This window comes from Gymnoscopelus microlampas (assembly GCF_963454915.1).
Source record: "Gymnoscopelus microlampas genome assembly, chromosome: 5".
Classification (NCBI taxonomy): domain Eukaryota; kingdom Metazoa; phylum Chordata; class Actinopteri; order Myctophiformes; family Myctophidae; genus Gymnoscopelus; species Gymnoscopelus microlampas.
The window spans coordinates 14,370,029-14,385,618 of NC_139942.1; the positions used below are offsets into that span (position 1 = coordinate 14,370,029).

Sequence of the window (15,590 nt, forward strand, 5' to 3'; positions counted from 1 at the left end):
AACAGCTATAACTCCAGTTCGCAGCATGCTACGGAGTACAAATTTTGTACATGGACTAAAACCACCAATAGGGACGAACTGAAATTAATTAAGCCCCGCCCCCTCTGTCTTCCTATTGGCTGGGCTTTAAACAGTCGTAAGTCCAGGCTTCATAGCCACTGGCAGTAGATTGCTAAACATCCTTTATACCTGGATTGTTGAAATGCTATATGCATATTGCTTTTGCGATACGTATATTGCACATGTCGATATTGGATATCTGAACATGGAAGGCAGTTATTATGCGTTCAAAACTTGTTTGTCCTTCTTCTGAACTGAGATGTCTTCTATAGGATACTGTTGACTTGACACACTTGAACCACTTGAACCCCAGCATCACTATTCTGGGGGAACGTTCGCTAAAAATGGCAGATCTATAAGCTCACTATGTGTCACATTGCGACACATTGTGTGCTTGTAGATCGGCAAACGCAACGCGTCACAACACAACGCGTTGTGAGCTCGCATATCTGCTATTTTTGACGAGAAAGGAGTGGAGGATGCAGTCCATTCCATTTACCAAGAGGAGAGGGGAGGAAGGAGGAAAGAGCAGTGGCGTAAAGTAACTAAGTACATTTACTTAAGTACTCAATGTTGAGGTATTTGTACTTTACTTGAGTATTTCCAATTTCTAATACTTTCACTTCTACTCCACTATCTCGGATCCAAATATTGTACTTTCACTCCACTACATTTATTTGAAAACTTTAGTTAGTTACCTTGTAGATTTTGTTTATTATTACAAGATATACATTAACCACTTCAGCCCAATACATTTCAGCCGTTTGAAAATAGCCGATCTACAAGCTCACATATGCGTCGCAATGTGACACATTGTGACCTTGTAGACCTGCTATTTTCAAAATATGTTATACATTTGAAAACTTGAAATGGGACATTCTGCATAATGAGTGTTTTTTACTTTTGGTACTTTAAAGGTAGGGTAAGTGATATTTTTGGGTTAAAACAAAAAGTATTTAGTTAAAATGTTAAAGCACTATATTCTGATAGTAATCATTGCTATGGAGTGTTTGTTCAGTAACAGGAGTCTCCCCGTCTCTCCAGCTCTCTAATAAACAGAAAATACATTTTCCGGTAGGTGTCAAAATCTCAGCCAATCAGGAGAAAGTACCAATTTTTAAGCTTCATTTTTATAGTGTTCCAGTTTTATAGCAATGAGTACTATCAGAATATAGAGCTATTTAACACTTCTTTTAATCAAAGAAAATCCCTCAGGCTATCCTACCTTTAAGTACATTTTGATGCCTAATACCTTTACTCAAGTACATTTTTTAATTCCGAACTTTGACTTGTAACAGAGTATTTCTACATTGCATAATTGATACTTTTAAGTAAAACATGATGTGAGTACTTTTTCCACCAGTGGGAAAGAGGAGAGGAGAGGTTGGTAGGAAAGGAGTGGAGGAGGAGAGGAGAGGAGATGAGAGAGGGGGCGGGGTCAGGTCGCTGTTCTTTCGGTGCGTAGTGCTGAAAGCAGCGGTGTGAAGTACAGCAGCTTATTCTGCTTCAGGAGCGGCCAGGAACGGCCCGGATTCCCTTTTTAATAACGTCAATCTGTCCCGATTGTGTCGGCTTACACTTTGTTTCACACTCAGACTCCTTAAAACTCCTCCCCGCGGCTTCATTTATCTATCAGCGAAACGAACCGAGGGAAGAAAAACAATCACTTGTATAAGAGATGGACTGATGATAATAAAGGAGAGACAAGAAAACATGGATCCGTTTGCTATTTTCCTGGCGGTGTTCCTGCTCCTCTCCTCCCCGTCCTGCTGCCCTGCCTCCGCGGACAGGACCATCGGTGAGTCGGTCTGAACTGCACGATGACGACGACAATATACGGGATTATTATTAATGACCCTAATCGGCGAAACGATGCGCGTGTGTTGTTGGGTTCTCTCGTAAATATTATAGGACCGTGTTGCGCACATCATCAGCAGCTATGCTGCTATGATTTGGATCCGTGTCAATATTTTATTAGCTGCCAGTGGTTTGACTGCAGCTCTGACTGCATCTGTAGCCTATTATTACTATGATGATTATGATGATATTATTATATATATATTATTATTATATTATCAAAAATATTAGCTAGTCTATATGTATGATTAGGCTGCTATTATTATTATTATTATTATTATTATTATTATTATTATTATTATTATTATTATTATTAAACTAGCATAGTACACAGTCAAATCCTCAGTGTTGATTTGAGTGTAGCCTACAAATGGAACCTAATGGACCCATTGGGGTCCATTTGGTTCCATTTGTAGGCTACACTCTTACAAATGGTAACACTGAGGGGTTCTACTGTGTATCCCAGGCTGACATTTGTTTACACTTGGGCAACTTGTAAACACATCGCCACACATTTAGCGATGCTGTATGCAAATCAGCTCATTTATGTTATACTTGAACAAGAGCCTCCTTGAATGGCTCTGACTTGAGCCAGAAATCAATAAAGCTGCATGCTTTCCATATTGGTCTACAGATGGACAGTTATTGATTGAGAATGGCAGGGTGGGAGACAGACACATGTGACTCAGTGATATTAATATCTCGTATATCCTCCCAGACCCATAAATACATTAATAATCTGATACGTTGCATCGATTTCTACCTGGGCATGTCTGAACGGACGCCAAGGATGCTACCACTGTATGACAGGCAGTGTAGTTGTGTGTGTGTGTGTGTGTGTGTGTGTGTGTGTGTGTGTGTGTGTGTGTGTGTGTGTGTGTGTGTGTTGTTCAGGCCCCCTACATTACATAACAGAGTCAGTATTTCAACCACAGCATAGCTTCAGCTGGTAAAGGCTGTTCTAAGAAAACTGTAATCATGGCCCATAGATGGCATAGTCATTCAAATATGGAGGCCTTGTCATTTTCTTTTTGTTGAGAAGCATGACCCATATAAACATGCGCTTATTGTTTCGGGGCCTGCAAAACAAAAGCATCCATATGGATGGCAATATGCATTTGATACTGTAATAGCACCTGTACAACAGTAGTTGTCTGTAGTATAACTGCAGAATGACATTATGGAGAGGTTTGTTTCAATATGCAGACCGATAGCTGACAAACAGTGCAGCCACATTTTGTAGCTAGTTAGTTACTTACTAGTAGTTAGTTACTGCGAACCCGTAGTGTGAACTTGTTATGTTAGAACTTAAAAACAGCTGGCCCGGTGCAACTCTACCCAGGTGCATTACCTGTAATACACACTACCACTGTCATGAAAATCAATAGATGACAATTCATTGCAGATCTGTAAACAACTACATTCCTGTAAAAAAAAAATGTAGGTATTGTATTTGTGTGACAAGATCAAAGAGTAGTGGGGGCACATCCAACCTCTTTAACCCATTAAGACCTAAGGCCTTTCTACAACATGCCTTCAGTGTTCTGCTTAAATGGACAGCCTAAATGAGCCATTAGATTAAGGGCGTATGTGTCAGCGAATGAGAATGAAGGGAGACGAGTGAGGTCGAATGTGGAGAGACCTTCTGACTGTCGTGGGTGTATGTATTAACTTGTTAGCGAATCAGAATGGGGGAAGAAGAAGAGTGGGGCTGAGCGTGTACACCTCCTGCCTTCCCTGCCTACCTGAACTATCGCTACGCTATGATTTACGGAGTGACGTTTCGAGACCTTCCTCAGACTCGTTTTGTGTGACCATCATGACCTGTGCTATTACCTGTGGCATTGTTGCAGCTACCTGTGTGCGTGTGTGTGTACGTGTGTGCGTTTTTAAAAAAAAGCAACATTTGCGGATCTACAAGCTCACAGCGGGTCGCAATGTGAGCTTGCAGATCGGCTTTTTCGCTGGTCGTCATTCGATTCATATGTTGGGGGGGGGGGGGGGGGGGGTATCAGTCTTTGTCAGATTTACAGTATAGGCCTAATTTTGTTCATGACTGGTAGCTATAGATAGATGAACTGCTGTTCATGGCAGTACAGCAGTTATGAAACATAGGATGGATAGACAGACAGGTCTACAGACAGACAGACAGACAGACAGACAGACAGACAGACCATCCATTCATAGATAATGCAGACAGATCTACAGAAAAAGGAAATACAGCTGGAAGCAACAAAAATAATACAAAAACGATGAGGAAAAGAGTAGCAGAAACCTGTATACTGCAGAGATCTTGCTTGACTTTTGGACTTGTGCTGTGGATACAGTATGTCGGGCCTAGTGATGTGATTAAAGTGTACTTCCACTAGCGCATAGCGCTCACTATCATGGCTTTGGTTTTCCTGTGTGTGTGTGTGTGTGTGTGTGTGTGTGTGTGTGTGTGCGTGCGTGCGTGCGTGTGTGTTGGCAGTGTGGACTGATGATGATGAGGGAGGAGGCTGAAGTCAACTTGAACACGTGAACCTGCTACTGAACCTGGGTCTATATCTGAATTCATTCATTATTCATTTAGTGTAGTTTAAACAGCTACTGTACCTGAGTCTAGAGTATATCTGAATGATTGATTGGTTGATTGAATACTTGTACCAGTAAGACTCCCTAATCGGGAGATAAGCGACCGTAGGTCACATGTATACAGAAGAGGGCTGTAACGGCGATTGGTTCCTAGTTGTGTGGGCAATGGATAGTTTTGTTTGGTGGTCTAAATGTGGGGTTAGCTGTGACATGGTGGCGTTTATGTGGGCAGAAAACGTGTAATGTGTAGCTGTTGCAAATGGGTAACAGAGTGAATGCTGAGAGGCATTTTATGTGAGCTGCAGTGGCAGGGGGTCCTCCACTGGGGGCGCCACCACTTTTGCATCCGTTCTGGAGCACCAGGAGTGGGTGGTCCCCGGGAATGCCCCGTGAGCAGCCCCGTTGGGGTGGTCATTTGGTAATTTGTCCACATGTGCTCATTTTTTACACTTGGGGGTCCCCGAGGCAGCTGGGGGTCCCTGGAGCTCCGGGGGTCCTTGGAGGGTGTAGTTTGGCAGGTAAGGAGTGTGTGTGCAAAATGTGGCATGGATCGGGGCAATGGGTGCGGAGATATGAGCAGGGCAAAAGTGTGACGTGTGTGACGGAGTGACGGAGTGACGGAGTGACGGACGGACACCTGGAGCAGCTTTCTGTAGTAAGTGCGACCTACGGTTGTAGACAGGAGGGATTTCAGAAAAAAGGCCTTCTATAAGGAGGTTAGAGGCATTTGGGGGTAAAAGTTGGGAACAAGGCCATTTTACATAATTCAAGGGTGCTGAATCAGAAAAACACTGTTCCCAAGCAAAATTCTTAGTGCTTAACCTCCTAATTTGCATATCAAAATGGCTGCCGATTTTGAAGTATTTCTTAAATAACTCTATAACAAAGCAATCAAATCTGACAAATAAAGTTTATATATTTATATTCTGAGGGTCAGACAATGTGTGGAAGGTATTTATAATGTAATAGATGTAAATAAATGTAAATAATGTAAATAAATATGCAAATTAGAGGCCACTATTACAGAAAACGGTTTCGTACTTAAAGTGATCCATCCGCATCCCCCTTATTTTATTTTATCTCTACTTATCTGTATTTTTACCATCCTTAGGACATCTAAAATAAATATTTAGATGATGTAAAAATCCTGGTACATTTGGCCCCTGATGACCAAAAAATAAATGTGACGTTCCATAAATACGCTATCATGGGGATTTCTATCTTGTATAACTCACCCCCAGGAGGAGTTAGAGCCACAGAACTATAACTGAACACAAACTACTTTCAAAACAACTATATAGAGTGGGATGGGGATGGCTAAAGGTACACTTAGATGGCCAACAGGGAAAAAAACTATTGGTCGTGCACACAAACTATTGCCCGTGTACACAGTGGTTAATCCCAATGGTCTGAGTATCTACAGGGCTGACAAGGGACTAGTACAGCCTAGTACAACCTAATAGAGCCTAGTATAACCTAGTCTTAACTAGTCCAGTCTGTTCCATGCTAGTATAGCCTAAATCGCCGTCCCCTAGTCTGTTCCATCAAAAGGCTGGACTAGGCTATGGGTGTACTAGGCTTTACTGTTGTAGACTCTACTGGTCTCTAATAGACTGTTTTAAATTCCAGTAGGCTGTGCTGGTCTTTACAACGCTATATTAGGCTGTACAAGGCAGATCTGTACTATGGTCTACAAAGGTTCATACAAAAAACTATTGCTCGTGCACACACAAGCTATTGCCCGTGTACACAGTGGTTAGTCCCAATGGTCTGAGTATCTACAGGGCTGACAAGAGCCTAGCACAGCCTAATAGAGCCTATTAGAGTCTAGTACAGCCTAGTACAGCCTAATCTATCCTAGTCCAGCCTTATCAGTCCTAGCATAGCCTTGTACCCCCTCCCCTATTCTGTTCTCCCAGAAGGCTGGACTAGGCATGGGTGTACTAGGCTGTACTATACTAGACTCTACTGGTCTATAATAGGCTGTTTTAAGCTCTAGTAGGCTGTGCTAGGCTGTACTAGGCTCTATTAGGCTGTGCAAGGCAGATCTGTACTATGGTCTACAAAGGTTCATGCAAAACTATTGCTTGTGCACACACAAGCTATTGCCCGTGTACACGGTGGTTAGTCCCTATGGGTTGAGGATCTACAGGGCTGACAAGAGCCTAGCACAGACTAATAGAGCCTATTAGAGTCTGGTACCACCTAGTCTGGTACCACCTAGCATGGTCCAAAATGCAGCAGCCAGGCTCATCACCGGTACCAGGAGATTTGATCATATAACCCCTGTCCTAGCTGCACTTCACTGGCTGCCAGTTGCCTTCAGGATTGATTTTAAGATTTTATTACTAACTTTTAAAGCTCTGAATGGTCTGGCGCCTAGTTATTTATGTGATCTGGTGGAACCTTATGTGCCAGGTCGCACCCTTAGATCCTCTGGCCAGGGTCTATTGGAAATTCGTACTGCTAAGTTGGTGACCAAAGGCGGTCGGGCCTTTTCTATAAAGGCCCCTAGACTCTGGAAAAGCCTACCAGAGGAACTAAGATTAACCAGGTCATTAACGAGTTTTAAATCCCTGTTAAAAACCCATTTTTACAGAATGGCCTTTTTAACTTGAGATAAATGTTGTTGATTATTGCTCTGTTTTACTGTAAATGTTATATATCACTGTTATTTCATTATCTGCATTGTTTTGATTGCTCTTTTGACTGTTCAAGCACTTTGTAACTTTGTTTAAATAAGTGCTATACAAATAAAGTTTTATTATTATTATTATTATGATTATTATAGTACAGCCTAACATATCCTAGTCCAGCCTTATCAGTCCTACCATAGCCTTGTACCCCCTCCCCTATTCTGTTCTCTCAAAAGGCTGGACTAGTCATGGGTGTACTAGGCTGTACTATACTAGACTCTACTGGTCTATAATAGGCTGTTTTAAGCTCTAGTAGGCTGTGCTAGGCTGTACTAGCCTCTATTAGGCTGTGCAAGGCAGATCTGTACTATGGTCTACAAAGGTTCATGCAAAACTATTGCTCGTGCACACACAAGCTATTGCCCGTATACACAGTGGTTAGTCCCTATGGGTTGAGGATCTACAGGGCTGACAAGAGCATAGTACAGCCTAATATAGCCTATTAGAGTCTAGTACAGCCTAGTACAGCCTCATCTATCCTAGTCCAGCCTTATCAGTCCTAGCATAGCCTGGTACCCCCTCCCCTATTATGTTCTCCCACCAGGCTGGACTAGGCTAGACCTGGGTGTACTAGGTTTTACTGTACTAGTCTCTGCTGGGCTCTAATAGTCTGCTTTCAGCTCTAGCAGCCTTTGCTAGGCTTTACTGGGCTTTATTAGGCTATAGACCAATTAATTGTTTACTAACATTGAGACTGGATGCGCAGGTGATTGTTTCACGCAATCAATTTCCAACCTATTGTTTCGGGGTGCGCTAGTTTCAGCACACCCCAACCCCCTCTTGTGTGTTGGCTAGTGTGGCACGTCCTGGCGAGACCTGATAGAATGGGTTTCATTTAGCGCATACTGGTTGCACGCATACTGGTTCTTATCAGTGTGACGTCGTCTGTTAAGGGGTCTATAGAAGGCAGTACTTTACTTTGGCCTACAAATGTTCATGCAAAACTATTTCTCGTGCACACACAAGCTATTGCCCGTGTACACAATGGTTAGTCCCTATGGGTTGAGGATCTACAGGGCGGACAAGAGCCTAGTACAGCCTAATAGAGCCTATTAGAGTCTAGTACAGCCTAGTACAACCTAGTCTAGCCTAGTCCAGCCTGTTCCATGCTAGTATAGCCTATACCACCCTCCCCTAGTCTGTTCTCCCAAAAGGCTGGACTAGTCTTGGATGTACTAGGCTGTACTGTACTAGACTCTACTGGTCTCTAATAGGCTTTTTAGTGGCGCTAACCGCTCCATACCTGACTTTGTCCGTGTGCGTCAACGTTCTGATTGGTCAGGTGCGTCAACAAAGTGATTGGTCAACCTTCACGTGACACATGGCTATAAGCACATTATAAACACATATCGATGACAAAATGTATCAAAGGCGCCGCTACCTTCACACAGGGTGTGATTTTTTAATCTCTAGTAGGCTTTGCTAGGCTGTACTAGGCTATATTAGGCTGTACAAGGCAGATCTGTACTATGGTCTACAAAGGTTCATGCAAAACTATTGCTCGTGCACACACAAGCTATGGCCTGTGTACACAGTGGTTAGTCCCTATGGTCTGAGTATCTACAGGGCTGACAAGGGACTAGTAAAGCCTAAAAGAGAGTATTAGAGTCTGGTACAACCTAGTACAACCTACTCTAGCCTAGTCCAACCTGTTCCATGCTAGTATAGCCTATAGAAATAATTTCATGTGTATGCCATAAGCAATGCACAACACGTTGTTGCAAATGCCGGAAATCTGGGTTACGATGCACAGCCATGTGTGCATGTCAGCAACGGAGTGATGATCAACCTCCTTGTATGAATGTGGTCTAGTGTCTAGACTTTCGTTCAACAATGGCCAATACAGTATCTTTAGAGTAATAAACCGTTATCTGTTATGGGGGCCGCTATTTTGCATATTTCGGAGTAGGCTGATTATTATATTATATTATCATATTATATTACTTACAAATTCTTTACTCACATTGTAGAAACTGTATAGCCTATAGACACTTCATTTGTCAATTTTGCTTGCCTGGCCACAGACTTAGTGAAGATAAAGGTGCGAATTTGCCAATTTGGCAGCCATTCAGATATGCAGATTAGAAGGTCAAAAACTAAACATTTAGCATGGGGAAAAAGTATGTATTTTAGATGTCCTAAGGATGGCAAAAATACAGATAATTAGAAACAAAATAAGGGGGATGCACCTTTTGCACCGTTTGAGTACTACGGTACATCATTTTATGTAATGGTGGCCTCTAATTTGCATATTTATTTACATTTATTTACATTTATTACATTACAAATATCTTCCACACATTGTATGACCCTCAGAACATAAATATATACACTTTATTTGTCAGATTTGCTTGCTTTGTTATAGAGTTGTTTAAGAAATACTTCAAAATCGGCAGCCATTTTGATATGCAAATTAGGAGGTTAAGCACTAAGAATTTTGCTTGGGAACAGTGTTTTTCTGATTCAGCACCCTTGAATTATGTAAAATGGCCTTGTTCCCAACTTTTACCCCCAAATGCCTCTAACAATCACATATTTCAGAAATCCCACCGGTCTATTGCAATTAACAAGATTTTTAACAGCGCAGGTAGTACAGTCAAAGGTTGTTAAAAGGTTAACACAAAAAGCCCCAGGGTCTATTATCAATTTGACTGTTTACTGTTTAAAATAAAATGACAACTTTTGTGTGAACTCATCTGTGAAGTGTTAAACCAAATTAAATAAAAAACTAGCGCAACTGTTATGGAATAGAAAGCGATCATATTGACATAAAAACTGGACTTGGTGGAATTGTATGGCCACAGTTTAAAATAAATCTGCTTAGGAGGCAATAACTGCTACGGTTTCACTCCATTTCTTTGTAATGTTATATTCTTCAGAAGGTGGGTTATCATTCATTCATAGCTTCATATTCTATTTTTCTGTTGCAGTTTTCAAAGCTAAATGCTGTAGGGAAGTGCATTCAGAAATCAGGTAAAGAAGCCAACGCAGTTTGAAAAAACTGTTTTATAAACAGCTAGTACCTGGATCTGAATGTCATATTGTTCATTTAGTGCAGTGGTTCTCAATCTGTGGGTCGGGCCCACATGATTTTTAGGGGGTCCCCAGATAGACAGTGAAGTGACAATTGAAGGACTTTTGAGACCTTAATTTTTTATTTTTTTTTAAACTATACAATAAAAACTGTTCAAACATTGGCCAAATTCTGCAGATCTACAAGCTCACTTGTGAGGCGTTGTGAGCTTGTAGATCTTCAATTTTCACAAAATATATCTGGCGAACAGAGTCAAACTCAATGTAATACCTCAATTCCTGCGATTCCAAGTGCTTGTTAGGATAGGGGGTTCCCAGTTCAAATAGTGTGGTGGGTCACGGCCTGAAAAGGTTGGGAACCACTGATTTAGTGTAGTTAAAGATGATGTTTGATTAAAGGAAAAACTAAATGTTATGAAGGTAAAGCTCTATATTTGTATTTCTCTGAGTAATCAATGCTATAGAGTGTTTCTTCAGTAACAGGGGTCTCCCGTCTCATTGGCCCTTTAGGTCGGGATACAAATTTCATCGAGTCAGGAGAGAGAACCCCTCCTAGAGCTTTCATCAGCTTCTATTTTAGAGAAATGTTCTAGTGTTCCAGTTCTAATTCTGTCTGCTCATGTTTTTTTACTTTCTTACTCATCACTTACAATTTGACTTGTTTATCCTGTATCCTGTATTATTTATTGAGTTCTTCTTTTCGGAATATGCATTTTCTGTTTACTGAAGAGCTGGAGAGACAGGGAGACCCCGGTTACTGAACAAACACTCTGTAGCAATGATATCAGAACATAAACAATCCTATTAATCAAATCATATCAATCATCAACTCAAATCATCAAATCACTCATATAAAGATTTGACACTTTAACACACAAAACACCCCTTTTTACAACACCTTTAAGGAAGCCGATTCACAAGCCAAAAGAAAGCTCAATTGGTTAATGTTATGTATGTTTTGTAATAATTATCAAAATCTAGTAACTAAAATGTTCAAATAATTGTAGTGGAGCAAAAAGTACAATATTTGCCTCTGAGATGGAGTAGAAGTTTAAAGTATCGAAAGAAATTGACACACTCAAGTAAAGTAAAAGTACCTAAAAATCGTACTCAAGTACATACTTAAGTAAAATGTCCTCTTATTTTACTTACTGTAAGTGACAAGTAATTTAGTAGTTTACTTGAGTAAAATGTAATCCCAAGTCCCAAGTAGTCGAAGTGTCCCTGAGCAAGACCCCAGCATCGCTGCGACGCGTTGTGAGCTTGTCGATCGGCTCTTTTCAGCCAAAGCTTTCCTCACAATAACAGAAAACAGAAAAGACACTAGTATAGAGCCCTGCGGCACTACCGGTCAACCATATAGGGTTTAAGTGGTTAAACAAGACACTTAACCCCTAACCTCTCCCCCCTCCGTGCTCCTCTGTGGGCAGCACTCAGCTGGGTGAAGCTGAGAACTGAAGTTCCCCCGCAGGATGTAATGGGTATTCAAAAAAAGTGACATAAGTGAAGCAGGAGAGGGGGGAGGAGTAGTGAAGACTAATGATTAACCTGAGGCTGCTGAATGTCACCCGTAAGCCTGTGACCATGGCGACCGCCCATTGACATCTTTTAATTCATGCTGATTGGCTGGTTGGCTTAGGGGCGGGCTGCTTGGGGGGCTGACATTTTCCTTAGGATTATTATGAAATCTAGTGCACTGGTTCTCAACTTCTGGTCCTGCGCCCCCATTTGGACGCCTAGGCGTTACAGGGTTACAGACCTTAACAGGTCTGTAACCCTGAGAGTGTCCAGATGGAACCAAATGGACCCGTTGCAGGAGCACTGAGGCTTTGTCCGTGTAGTTTGGGGTTCCAGTATAGTTTAGTTTGTTGATTTTCAACCTTTTTTTAATTTCAAGGACCACCCAGTTTGTTATGCATTAGACCACCTACCCCCATTTGATACCATTTTGTTTGCTTTCTCTGGGACCCAGACGTTTGTTGGTCATGTCTTCGTCCTGTTTGATGTTCAGTACCACACGTAGCATTCTAGCGTAGCACCCACCCATCCAAGTACTTCTGTAGGGCCTGCGTCAGTGTCCAGCACTCACAGCCGTAAAGGAGAACGGCCTCCACAGTAGCAGAAAAGAAACTGATCTTGATGTGGTCGGGGGAGGTTGGATTTCCACACACTGCTGGTCATGCGTAAGGTCCTTACACACCGGCGAATATAGCGAATATACGCAAAATTCGGACTCGTTCCGAATAATTAAAAGACGCTTTTTCGCTTCGCTTTTTCGCTCCATGTACGGAGCCATTGACTTTATAAGGTTTTTAAAAAAAAACACATTATTCGCACGAAAAAATCGCCCCGGTGTGTAACAACCTTAAGACATGAGGCCGATCCTACAGATGTCTTCTAAATCCTAACCGTTTTCTATGTCAGTGGTGCTCAAACCTTTCCATGTCAAGGCCCCCCAAAATGATATGTGTTTGGCCGCCGACCCCATCTCAAAATATTTTGTTCCAGGGACCCCACTCAAGCAAAGATTTGAGTAGAATGTGTTGAAAATATATGTTCAAAGATTTGCTAAATATTTCCACGATTTAAAAAAAATAGCAGATCTACAAGCTTGCAGAGCGTCACTTCGTGCCGTGCTGCAAGCTTGTAGATATCTGCTATTTTTGAATACTCAACCAATGTGCTATATAGCCTATATATATATAGCTAGAATCTAAAATGACACAAATGCTTCTCTGTGGAGTTGACCCATCCGCCCAGGTATTTAAAGTCACTGACCTGAAATGGACCCATTTCTACACTACTCTGATAGACCCATAAGGGTCCAGTTGAGAACCAGTAATCTTGTGTACATTGGTTGTAGCTGTACATTTGTACTCTTTTTTTTTTAAGGTAGACCTTTGTGGATAGGTGACGATAATACGTAAACATTGTAAAAACATAGTTAGGGATGACTCTGAGTGGTAGATGACTTGTATTATCATATATAGAATAGTTATTAAATGTATACATAGTTTATAAAATTATTATTATTATTATTTGTATCATGTTATTATATAAAAATATATATCAACTAGAAAATGTGCTCCTCGGAGCACAAGTCTCCGCCAGCAGACCTGTGCTATTTTAATATGCATTACCTGTGCTATTTTAATATGCATTACCGTGGATTGCCTTTTGTCTGCCTCTTGGCAAGCCAACAAGTTTCATGAAGGCAATACGTTGACTTACCAACCTTTCCTCTAACGGGTGCAAATCCTGCAGTTCTCGGGGTATGGCATCCAGTAATAAGTTGTTAGCCCAAGCCTGTGGAGGGAGTTTCCCCATTTTAATGGAGCGATGACATGTGTGGCAGATCCAAGTGTTGTTTTGCTGGATTGCAGTTGGGTCTTTGTCCAGGAGACTTACAGTATATATTGTTGCTGTGTACTTTGCAGGTTTTAACTTTACCACTGTTTCTCTGTAGAGCATTCGTTCACAGGAGAAACAGACATAATTGGGTCCACTTTCTGACATCTTCTTTAAGAATGCGGCACCAGCTTCATCAACTTGAACGTCTTCTAGTTCTTTAAGTGATCTGTAGCGTCTCTTCTTACTGCTGTAATCTGCTCGTTGATGTTGTCTTTCATCTATTGAATACTGTGACCAGTGCCTTCTTTTCCTTTCGATGTTCTTTACAGACTCTTGTACTTTTTCTTCCAGAGAATGTAGCAATCTTTGCTGTGTCATGTTGTCAGCATTTGTGGCTCGTCTTCGTTTTTTGTCATTTAGGGATTCAAGTGCTCTTTGTCTCTGTTTCTTAGCTTTGGCCTTCTGCTGTCGGCATTGCGCCTTTGCTTCTTCATGAGGTTTCAGACGATGTTTTCCTGCTTCTTCAGTTTGCGTAATGAGAGTTAGTTGCATTGTGTGATCACAGCTGTGATCTCTGTTTGTACTGGAAAGTACTGTTCCTGATTGATCCTGTCTAAGCTATTGATTACCTCACTTCGAAAAACATAAAGGTTTTTAGAAGTGACAAACATGTTCAATCAGCCAAGCTAACATGTCCGATGTTAGCTCACAAACATGTCCAATGTTAGCTTGGCTGATGGCACTGATGTCACTTTGAAACATGTAAACAATGTTTCAAAGTGACACACCTATTTATAGGGCTCTATTTCGTCATGCGTCTCGCTAACCAATCAAAGCACACCCTTTCAACATATTGTCACGTGTCACGTGATGCTTGACCAATGTTAGCTTGGCTAGGGGGGGGGGGTTAGGGTTAGGGACACACAGCGGGACGGGAACGAAAACATACTCTCCACCATGCCTTCGCCCTGGCGGAGACAATTATATCTCTGATGTTTAATTATCTGCGTTTGCTATGAAAATTAACTCTGCAAATCAGTGTTTGATTGATTACTTATCGATCAACACCTCGACTAGGAATACTCACAGTCAAGTACTATTTTATCTATAAATAGGTGTGACCTTGAGTGAACAGCAGTGGTCTGTATTGACCCGTTGAGGGCGGTGCAGTTCTGATTCTGTGGTTTCAAGTTGCAACTTGTTGCATTGTGAATCATTGATGAGCAGTCCACATCAACTTTTACAATAGCAAGCAACAAGTTGCAATGCATTTCTGGTCACAAACACATTGCTCTCATGAATCTACCATAATCTCTCTCTCTCTCTCTCTCTCTCAGTGAATGGGAGAAAGGAAAGGAGAGCCATGTAGCTGTTTCATATTTTGTATACATACTGTTATACTGTTTATTGGTGCGATGCGTCATCGCAGCCACCATATGGCCAGGGACAAAGCAGTTCATCCTAATGCACGTCTGCCCCTTGTATGTCGGTTGAAAAAGGAGGTCTCTCCATTATTAAAATCATCATAACTCACTGCATTCACAGCGGATTGTCAATGCACCATATTATGTCTATGCTCTATGTGCTCAGCTCCAGCCTTTCATGTTATCTGGGCGGGTGTGTTGACGTCTAGCTGGGAATGATTAGAGTTCTGAGGGTCAAGAGGAAGAGAGATCTCTGTTTTCTGCTTTGTCTGCATTCCTGACAATGGCTGATCAAAACAACTCCTAATTAGCCGCTGTCATTGTTTGTTTTTAAATCTCTAACCGGACTGGTTCCTCTGCACCTACAGTAGCTGAACTCCTACACTGTCACCCCACAGCTACAGCTGGGCCATATGCTGCTGGATGTGCCTCTAGAAAAAGGTTGAAATCCAGAGGTGACCAAGCCTTTGTGGCGGGTGCCCACAGGCTCTGGAATAACTCTGCCCAGACCTTAAAGCAGCATAGATCTCAAACGTTTTAATTTCAAGAACCCTCAATTACTCTCAGAGTAGGCCTACCCAAGGGTCCATTTGGT

At 41.7% G+C, this 15,590-nt stretch overlaps 1 protein-coding gene across 1 annotated transcript in view; it reads left to right on the plus strand.

The window, feature by feature from the left end:
• Positions 1-1,773: 1,773 nt before the first annotated feature.
• The window catches only part of LOC311044933 (receptor-type tyrosine-protein phosphatase N2-like), a gene marked incomplete at both ends in the record, with an annotated part of 238,223 nt that continues 224,406 nt past the window's right edge, over positions 1,774-15,590 (plus strand). The window contains one exon of the mRNA XM_084056743.1: positions 1,774-1,858. Within this exon, the coding sequence (XP_083912869.1) occupies positions 1,774-1,858 (85 nt within the window). The remainder of the gene's footprint in view (positions 1,859-15,590) is intronic.